The following is an 11247-nucleotide window of genomic DNA, read 5'->3' on the forward strand; positions in this document are numbered from 1 at the left end:
CCTTCCTTCCTTCCTTTCTTTCTTTCTTTCTTTCTTTCTTTCTTTCTTTCTTTCAAGAAAAACAAAGCAAGCAAGGCGAAATATTAGGATTCAATGGAGATAGATGGCGAATTCACGGGACTTCATTATGTTATTCTTTGTATTTTTTCTAAATATTTGAAGTATTTCACCATCAAAATAAATATTACCACTGCACACAACCATACATCTTAGTGGTTAGGGTTAGAGCTCTTAGCTATGAGCACTGCAGCTCAGCTGCCCAGGTTTTGATTCCATTTCTACTGCTCTCTAGCTATGAGATGGAAAAATTACCTTTTCTGAGCCTTGGTCTCCTTATCTGTAAAATAAGGATAATAATATTACTTTCCTTATAGTATTTTTGTGAGGGTTGCACTAAGATGCTTAGTGTAATGCCAGGCACATAGCCAATACAATATAAGGGTTAAAAGTTTTTTAAATTATTATTTTTATTCCTCGTCCTTTGAAACTTAACTGCCACCTCTATGAAACTTTCCCCAGCACTGTCCCCAGTCTAATCCATCTATCAATCCTGGGCCAAGGAGAATTGGGCACTACATTGTGACTTTCACCTTGCTTAACTGTGTAGCTTAACTACTTGTCTTTCTTCTTGACTATCTTATTTTCATATTTATCTTTGTATCCCAAATATCTGGCGATGTCAGAAATATAAGAATCATTATGAATGACTAAAAGAACAAGTAAACGAATGAACAGGTGAATATTGCTCCTGTCTCTAGCAAACCCACTAGTGTTTTCTCCGCCCCTCTTTCCAAGGGCCCTAAACTTATTAGACTGGCTGAAGTCCCCTCTAATCACAGAAGAAATACTTAACGAAGAGTCATTATTCTGAACATCCACTCTTCTTGGGTTGAAAAGGGAAACCCATGTGTAGAAGACAAGCTTAAAACAAAGGAAAGAGCCTCTAATGGTAGAATTTGGGACCCTAAGCGCCCCCTGCCCCCCACACACCCAGAAGATAATGTAGGAACGGTCCTTAGAAGAAAGTTGTGAGTGTTCTCTTGAAAAGTTGTGTGAGTCACATTTTTTAGAAACGCAAATCATATTCTTAGTGAAGAAAAGAATGTTTTTAATTTACTGGAGAAGCTGGCTAGTTAAATCTTACTGTGAATTCTTTACTAAAGACTGAAGTAAGGAATTCTTTTGTTAAGTAAATATCCAGGGCCTTCCTTGCCAAAGAGCTTTTGAAATCTTTGCTGTAATTATGCTGATGTTTTCTGTGTTTATATGTTAAATACCTAGAGCTTAATTGTTAATGGGTAAATAAGAGCAGCCCTACGGTTCTTGCCAAAAGAGGCCCAAGAGCCGGGGCTGGAGAACAATGGCTCGGCGGGACTCCCCTGGAGCGGGCTGGAGGCAGTTAGGGAAAAAAAAACAGCAGCTGCCTCTAACTCTCTTAACGCTGCTCGCTGCTCTGGACGAACCCGGGAAGGGACAGACCTGGCGCTAAGATTGAGGCGGCTCGTCGGGTCGTGGACCTGGGCGTGAACAGAGGTGCCTGCGTTTCGTTTCTCCTCACGGACAATAAGTCAAGCTTTCCAGCTGCCCTCAAGAAAACCAGCCGGAGAATTAGGAGGCTGTCAGAATAACTATCCAGCGGACAGTGGACGGAGAGCTGGGATCACAGGCTGATTTCCCAAGGCAGGTGGCTTGGGCCCACCACTCACGAGCCACGCACGCCATTTAAGCTAATTTAACCTCTATCTTCAGGTCCTCATCAACGTAATAGGGACAAGTACCTACCTCATAAGGGTTTCATGAAAATTAAAGAAGTTAATATTGTGGGGAAATGCTTAGAGCTGAGTCTGGCACATAGTCAGTGCTATGCAAGTTAAATATTTAACTAAGAGTTAAATAAACATTGTGTTAGATTTCCATATATCATGTTTCCCTGGACAGAACAAACAACTCCTTACATTTGTAGATGGTTTGTTGTGTTGCAGTGAATTGCCATACATATTTGATTGGCCCTCCTTCATATCAATGCATATTTAAATATAGAAGACTTTCTAGACTTTTTAATATGCAGAGGATAAGAATTTGGAAGGAAGCTTCCATTTAGTTCTACTGAAAGCCCAACATGACATGTTCAGAGCAACCCTGGCATCATCATCTTAGAGCTTCTCTCTAGGGGCTGAGGTCTTAGCAGAAGCAGGTGGGGAACCTGCTGAGCCTGCCAGGTATCTCCAAGATAATCTAAGCTATTCTTGGCAAAGTAACCTTAAATCCAAAGTCAGTAGATCAGTTGTAAGGATGAGTGAACGGGAAATCTCTCTAGGTTTGCTGAGGAAGGCTTTTCCAATGTTGAAGTGGGGAAGGAAGTGGAGGACAGGCTTGAGGCAGAGACTCCATTGGCTAAGGCAAGATAGTTCAGTCCTTCAGATGAACAGAATGTGGTCAGAGATAAGGTTCTCACACAAGCAGCAGAGGAAAATGCCCTCCAGGCTTACTACTAGACTTTTAAAATTTCAGAGTTGAAAGTGGGCATTTTTACCCTCAGCTATAAGCACCTAGCCAAGAGCTAAGAGTTTCCATGTTTCTAGGCACAGAAGGCCCCTTGGTTCTCAGTGTCACTAAATTAGCACCTACTCAGGTGTGAATTTTGGGTGGGTACAACATAGAGAGGTGATCCATACAGAAGGCACTACCAGCTTCTCTCCTGGAGAGAGAAATTTGCCAAAGCACAGTCATGTCTATAATTTCACTGGATCCCCACAACCACATCTGATGAGGAAGCAGATGCTCACAGTGGCTAATGACATGCCCAGGGCCACATAGCTATTAATGACTTAGACAAATGCCTGAGCATTCTGATCCCAGCTTGTACTCTTCATCACACTCTATTACATTACCTCTCATCTTTATGGGCCCCTCAAAGGAAAGAGGTAAAAACAAGTGCTCTGCTCCTCCAAGCGCCAGGACTTGGTCCCCTATCTTCCCATTAGAACCATGGCCAGCAGCCACATGCAGGGAAGGCAGGTCAGTGACAATCACACACAAACCTTGGTGCTCTTTGAACACCCCCTTCCTCTGCAATCTTCCCAGGCCCCTGACTTGTTCCCACTCTAGGGTAGTTGCCTCAAAAGAGTCAAGACTCACAGCCCCATTATCTGCCTTCAGATGTGCAGCACCTTCTTTTCTCTGCACCATCAGAAACAGCTGGTCCTGCTCAACTCCCAGAGATGGGTTCTCCAGACGCCCCAACACTTCCATCTGCCCAAGCTGCCAGGAAGAGAAGGTATGCTCCCAGAGACACTAAAGACTGCACTCCAGAAGATGCAGACACATTCTATTATGTGACCAGCCTCCGTTCCCTCATCTTGGGTTGGGAAGGCATAGGTACTGGAGACCCTCTTGCCCAGGCCCTCTGAGGAAGCCAGGAAAAGATTCCTAGGTCAGGGAGGAGATGAGACCCCGTGGGGAAAGGGCTCTTCACAGCTACAGAGTTTATTAAAAACAACCTCCGATGTGGAAAGGGCCTTGGAGATTCTGGGGTTTAGTCCAGGAATGGCTGAGGAGCACTGGAGCAAGAGACCAAAACCAGCCAAGTCAGGAATGCAAGGAAAGGAAAGGGTTGAACAGAGAACAGAAAGACAAAGAACAGGCAGTTCCAAAGAGCCAAGAACGCAAATCGTTTGCAGACGCCGGTGTGATAGTCAACCAAGGCTCCTGTGGGAGTGCCTGTCACTGTGAGCTCAGGCACATCTACACATCACAGTGAGTGTGAGCCTGTGTGTGTAAACGTCCCCTATGAGTCACCCCGTGTGTGTAATGATCCTGTCAGTCTGTGAGTCATGGACTGTGTGTCAGAGCTGGGGTGTGCGTGTGTGTGTGTCTGTGTGTGTGTGTGTGTGTGTGTGTGTGTTCCAGTGCACAGCCTGCCAGGGCTGCCCATGCCCAGAGTGACGCTGGAATGTGAATGAAAGCCAGACAGCGCAGCGGAGGACAGAGCACTCCCAGGGTGAAGCTGTGTTTAAAGGGCACCTCGCTTCATTCACACCATATATCACACACCATATTTCTGGAGCCCATTCCAAAGAAAGCCATCTGTCCCCTCTGCCTGCTGAAACCCAGCTATATGGAGCAGCAGTGTTAAATTCTTCAGGTTTAAGGAGTTGTTTTCAGAATCAGAGATGGCCACAATCTTAGAATCCTAAATTTCAACTCCTTCATTTTAAAGAGAGAGATATTGTGGCAAAGTTAGCTGACACCGTGGTGCCAGAGTCACAGAACTAGCTCGGAGCAAAGCCAGGTGTGAACCCAGATGTCTTGTCCCCCACTCCTATCCCCTGCTGCCCCGTCCTCAGTCCACCAGCACAGAGTGGGTCTTTTTTCCTTTTTCTTCAGGGTTGTGATGAGATTACTTCTTTTTGCTAAAATGCACCCAGACCCTCCCATGGAATGAAACACTGATGTCATGTTTTAAAGGCTAGAGTCAGTGAATAACCTCAAAGGCAAAGCCGGGAAATCTCTGGCCAGATGGCCGTCGACCTAGAGTCATCTTATTTCTTCTCCTAGGGCCTCACTCTCACCACACCCAGGTCAGGAGGAGTCCCAAGGAGATCTGTTTGTAAGTCTCTGTGTCCACAACTAGCTAGGCCCTTGGGCCAACTTGACACTTTGTGATTCATAAGTTGCTTATGAGACATCTATGAATGTCTCACTCAGGACTCCTGATTCTTTCTCTTCCACCTTCCTCATGGCTGTTTCGCTGCTTAATTTCATTTGCCCCACCAAAATGAAAAAATAACTACAGTAGGGGATTTATTTTAGCAGTTCTGAGGAAGGGTTTAATAGGTAAACAGCTTGGACCTATAACTATGAAGATGAGGTTTGGGATTATCTATGAGTCAATTAACTATTCCATTTATTCTTTTCAGATGACTCAGAGTTGACCTGAACTTTGAAGGGATCACTTCAGTCACTGGATTTATTGTTCTTGTTTCATATTAATTAAGTATTTACTATATACACAGCACTGCTAAGGCCATTCACTAGGCACAGACTCTACCCTGCATCCTTGGAGAGCAGAGATTGATTATCTCATTTATCCAGACTTCAAAGTTCTTTAACTCCAATCATTGTCACTGAGTGTGGAGGCTTCTGGGATGCAGAGGGAACAACACAGCAGAACGAATGAAAGGGAGAGAGAAATCACTGCTCTGGATCAGGTCTGGAGGAAGGCTGGTCTTCCATCTGAGGCCAGGATCTGCATTCACAGAATGGTATTTTTCAAACAGGGCTCTGCTAAACCCTTGCCTTGGGAAAGGGAGTTAGGATGCCCTTTTGAATGGTGGGCAGACTGACAGATCGAGAAAATGTTGATATAATGTCCTTCGTATGTTGCACATGGACCGAAAGAGAATAACCAAATGTTTCCTTGAACGTAAATTAATATATTTATAAGGATATTTATTTCAGCATTATATGTGATAGCAAAGAGCTCTAAACAATCTGAAAAATATTTTAATAGTTTAGTTAAATAAATTATGGTATAAACATACAAGGAAAATTAATGCAGTTGTGAAGAAGAATGAATTATATCTATATACATTGACTTGAAAAGAGATCAATGATTATTGGGTTTTTTAAAAAATCAAGCTACAGAATATGATCTTCTTTTGCATTAAAAAAATTAAAAAGGGTAGCCTGTAAGTAGATATATATATTTGTATATGTTTGTATATATGAAAAGCGGGGAAAATGTGTATCTGTAGAAAATGTGCAAAACTATATGAAAAAAATGTGGAGGGATACACATGAATCTGGTTACCTTGTTTATTTTGGAGGGTGGGGGTCAGAATGGGTAAGAAAATTAATTTTTTATAAGCTCTGTATTGTTTGACTTGTAAGCATGAATTGTTTTTATAATTTTAGTAAAGAAGAATAAAATGTACTGTAAAAATAAAGAGAATAAAAATTGACCTGAAGATGTTCACTGGCCATGCTCACCACTGGTGCTTGCCCCATGTGAAATGCCTCTCATATTATGACATTTGGAGAGCTGGCAGTCATCACTTAAGAAAACATAGCACATTTGGCCTCTGCTGCAGCATCATGGAACAAAACAAGGACTTCAACTGTCAGCTCAAAAGAAAAATACTGATTTGCATAAACATATGTGACATAAATGTATTCAGTGACTCTGAGATATCTCACTCTAAACAGATAAAATTAATTAAAACTAGTACAAGTTTCTGGCACTATACTCCAATTCCCAATTATTTATCTGGGGCATTGAAAATTGGAGCACATCACAGATTCTTAAATCATATCCTGAATCAGGAGGAGGGACAGGAAAAGGGAAGAAGGTTTGCTGTATGTGCCAGGCACTAAGCTAGGCACTATGCCTCCCTCATCCCCTTTGATCCTTATAATAATCCAGCAAGGTAGGAAGAAAGAGAACACACACACACACATTCAAGCACGCACTAGAAACAATGCAAGAGGAGGAGACCAACAGAGGAAGGCTCTAAGACTCAGGGAAGCAATACCCCTAAGGCCTTGCAAGTGACTGAAACAGAACTCAAACTAGTTTAGGCAAACATTGAACTATTTGGCTCTCATAACTAAAAATATCCACGAGTAGATAGCTCAGTGGAATCAGGATTCAACTTATGCCAGCCAGGATTTATTCTGTCTCTGTATTTCTCAGCTCTGTTTTCCTCTGTGTTGGCTTCATTTTTCAGGCACAATCTTTTGACATCACAACCCAGAAATTTCATGTTAGTTAGTTCTTTGCAACTACCTAGTCCAATGAAAAGAAAGCACTTGTTTCCCAATAGTTCCAGCAAAAGTGCCAGGATACCTCTCAAGGGATCAGCTAGTTTCATGTGCCCATTCCTGAATTAATTACCATGGCAACCTGATTGACCAGACTTAGTCAGCCCTTGGAGTAGAAATGGGGAAGTGGTCTCCTCATCCAAAATTAGAGGGATAGTACCAAAAGAAGAAGGGAGGCATGCTGAGAAAGCAGACCACAGATACCCATCACAATGTCATATAGAAACCTATGAGCAAATTGTAAACTGTGTGAAATTGGTAAGTATTGGTTATTTACACCTGTCATCCTTTGGCAAACATAAGGCCCTTGGAAATTGTTCTACATAACGATAGAAGTTCTGAAGACTCTAAAGACCCTCTTCTCCCATTGCTAAGGTTAAGGTTTCAGGGAAACGCCCAAGAATGGCCTGAGAACTTTTGTCAGTAAACACAGGAACCATCAGTTCCAGGCTGTGGAGAATACCAGTTGCCTAAAGAGCTGTGATGACAGAAGGTCCTTGATGAACATGGAGGCTGGAAATGTCCTGGGAAGAACTCTGGACTAAGAGTCAGGTACCTGGGCTCCAGCTCAAGCTCTGTTTCTAACAAGCCATGTGACCCTGAACAAATGTCCTAAGTTCTCTAGGATCAGAGTTCTCTCATATAAAAATAAAGGGACCGGGGCAGAGTATGATGACATCTAAAGTAATCTCCAGCTTTGAAATTTTGATTCTGGGTCAGGAAAAGTTGGAAATACAAGTTGGAAAAAGTTTATTGATGTCTCTGTGAATAAATAAGTGAGCTAATAATAGTAGGCTGAAAAACTATACCACATCCGTTGGTCAAATCTGTGGCAATTTGAACAACAAAATAATTGGTGATAGTAACAGAATATAACCCACAAATAAAATAAAAATGCATGAATTCATACTGATACAGACACATACATACATACATACATGAGAAGGAAAAGGAAAGGCTCTTATTTACAGTAAAATTTCAACCAGAAGGAATAATGAAGTTAGAAAGCCATCAATGGATGCTAAATAGTGGATGAAAGTTTGATGCAAAATGCAATATTTACAAAGTTTCAAGATATGTCCCCATAAATTATTTATTAATTACAAAGGGGAAAAATAGTAGCTTTATACTGATGAAATGTGAAGGCCACCACTTTAACCAATGATCAAAGTTAACAACAGCAATGTTGGAACAAATCAACCTCGTGTGTTTCTGATATGGGCACTGAGAAGGCCAACAGCATTCCTTCAGTGTCTTTATGCCCGAAATACATAACCCGAATCTAATCACAAGAAAATGTCAGGGGAAAAAATGAATTGAGGGAAATTTTACTTAATGAGTGACTTGTACTATTTTAAAATGACAAAGTCTAATTTGAAATTCTTTAATTAAAGTCGAGGAAGTTCATGAAACAAAAAGAAAGATTAAGGAAATATCCTAAAGAGACTATGACAATTAAATACAATATGTGATCCTGGATTGTGTCCTGAACCAGGAAAACAAATAGTTACAAAGGGCCTTATCAGGATAATTGATAAAACTGAACATGGGTGATGACCTATGCATACATTGCAACTTGGCTGAAGGAATCACTTAGGATTATCCTAACAATGCCCATGTTACAACTAAGGAAGCCAAGGCTCAGAAAGATTTAAAGACTTCTCTGTACTTCACACTATTTAAAAAAATAAATTCCAAGTGGATTAGCAATTTAAAAGTATTTTTTAAATGAAGAAATGTAGACTATTCATATAACCTCAGGGCAATACAAATCTGTGGATACCTGCACAAACTCTGTACTAGAAGATAAAAAAAAAAGAGACAGATTTGACAATGTAAAATATAAAATATGAGCAAAGATAACTTCAATAAAATTGAAAGATAAAACACTGGAAGAAAATACTTACAAAGCATATAACATAAGAACGAATTGCCCTAATATAAAAGATTGCTTACAAATTGATTAGAAAAAGACAATAGGAAAAAAGGAGAAAAGATATAAAGGCAATTCATCAAAAAGAAAATATCAATGAACAATTATTGTATGAAAATACAATCAACCTTCCTTGCTGACTATTGTTAGAGAAATGCAATATGAAACTGATAAGATATAATTGTTTAATACATTAAGTTGGTAACATAGCAGAAAGATTGATACTTTCCAGTGCTGGTGACATTGTGCGGAAATGGACATTTATATACAAGGCATATAGAAATGTGAATGCTAAAAGATTTTTGAAATATTAATAAAATCTATTAAAATTAAAGTTACACAGACACATTGACCAAAAAAAATCCCACTTTAAGGAATTTAGTTTGAGAAATAGAGTACCAGTACATAATGAAATGTGTAAAAATATGTTTATTGTAGCTTTGTTTGAAGTAGCCAAAAAAAAGAAAGGAAAAGGCAGCAACCTCAGAGTTCATTAATTGAGAAATGATTGAATAATTTCATAGTACAATTATAAAATGGATCACACAGTTATCAAAAATATTAATATCTATTCTCCTCAAACTCTTCCAAAAAATCAAAGAGGAGGCAATACTTCCTAACTCCTTTTATGAGGCCAATATTACCCTGCTACCAAAACTTGGTAAAAAATAACACAAAAAAAGAAAACTACAGACCAATATCTCTCATAAACACATACACAAAAATCCTAAATAAGATACTAGCGAACTGAATACAGCAACATATTAAAAAGATTATACATCATGACCAAGTGGGTTCCATCCCAGAGGCACAGGGATGGTTCAACGTACACAAATCAATTAATGTGACACATCACATAAACAAATTAAAAAATATGATTATATCAATAGATGCAGAAAAAGCCTTTGACAAGATACAACATCCGTTTATGATCAAAACACTTAACACAATCGGTATAGAAGGAAGGTAACTTAACATAATAAGGGCCATATATGACAAACCCTCAGCCAACATTATACTTAATGGTAACAAACTAAAAACCTTCCTTTTAAGATCAGGAACAAGGCAAGGTGTCCACTATCACCGCTGTTATTCAATATAACATTAGAGGTCCTAGAGAGGGCAATCAGGGAAGAGAAAGATATAAAAGGCATCCAAATAGGAAAGAAGAAGTCATACTGTCACTATTTGCAGATGACATGATTCTCTATATAGAAAACCCTAAAGACTCCACTACTGGAAACAATAAGCAAATACAGTTAAGTTTCTGGATACAAAATCAATGTTCAAAAATGCATAGTGTTCCTATACTCTAATAATGAAGTGTCAGAAAAAGAAGTGGAAAAAATAATTCCTTTTGCAATTGTAACAAAAAGAATAAAATACCTAGGAATAAATTTAACAAAACATGAGAAGGACCTATATGATGAAAACTACAAGACCCTATTAAAAGAAATTGAAGAAGATACAAAGAAATGGAAAGATATTCTGTGTTTCGGGATTGGAAGAATCAATATAGGTTAAATGACCTTATTACCTAAAGCATTATACAGATTTAATGCAAACCTCATCAAAATCCCATCGGCATTTTTTAAAGAAATAGAACAAAAAATCATCAGATTTACATGGAAGCACAAAAGACCCTGAATTGCCAAAGCCATCCTGAGAAAAAAGAACAAGGCTGGAGGCATCACTCTGCCTGACTTCAAGGTATACTACAAAGCAACAATAATCAAAACGGCATGATATTGGCAGAAAACAGACACACAGACCAGTGGAACAGAATTGAGAGTCCAGAAGTAAACCCATAATAATATGGGCAAATAATTTTTGACAAAGAAGCCAAAAACATACAAAGGAGAAAGGAAAGCCTCTTCAATAAATGGTGCTGGGAAAATTGGAATCTCCATATTGCCACCTGCAAAAGAATGAAACTAGACTGTTGTCTGTTACCACACACCAAAATTAACTCAAAATGGATTAAGGACCTGAATATAAGACATGAAACAATAAAATGCATAGAAGAAAACATAGGAAATAAACTCATGGACCTTTGACTTAAAGAAGATTTTATGAATTTGACCTCAAAGGCAAGGGAAGTAAAAGCAAAAATAAATGAATGGGACTATATCAAACTAAAAAGCTTCTGCACAGCAAAGGAAACCATCAATGAAGTAAAGAGACAGCCATCCCAATGGAAAAATATATTTTCAAACAACGCCTCTGATAAAGGCCTAATATCCAAAATATACAAAGAACTCATACAACTCTATAACAACAAAAAAACAAACCATCCAATCAAAAAATGGGCAGAGGACCTGAACAGACACTTCTCCCAAGAAGACATACAAATGGCCAGCAAACGTATGAAAAGATACTCAACATCGCTAGCTATTAGGGAAATGCAAATCAAAACCACAATGAGATACCATCTCACACTCGTTGCCATAGTTGTAATCAACAGTAATACCAAATGTTGGAGGGGATGCAGA

At 39.3% G+C, this 11247-nt stretch overlaps 1 protein-coding gene across 1 annotated transcript in view; it reads left to right on the forward strand.

The window, feature by feature from the left end:
* CUNH8orf86 (chromosome unknown C8orf86 homolog) overlaps positions 1-11247 on the forward strand; it is a 45217-nt gene that overhangs the window by 32085 nt on the left and 1885 nt on the right. Inside the window, 3 exon segments of the mRNA XM_015592806.1 lie at positions 3160-3277; positions 3451-3526; positions 3528-3756. Coding sequence (XP_015448292.1) covers positions 3160-3277; positions 3451-3526; positions 3528-3756 — 423 coding nt within the window.

Source organism: Pteropus alecto, unplaced genomic scaffold (genome assembly GCF_000325575.1).
Source record: "Pteropus alecto unplaced genomic scaffold, ASM32557v1 scaffold24, whole genome shotgun sequence".
NCBI lineage: Eukaryota > Metazoa > Chordata > Mammalia > Chiroptera > Pteropodidae > Pteropus > Pteropus alecto.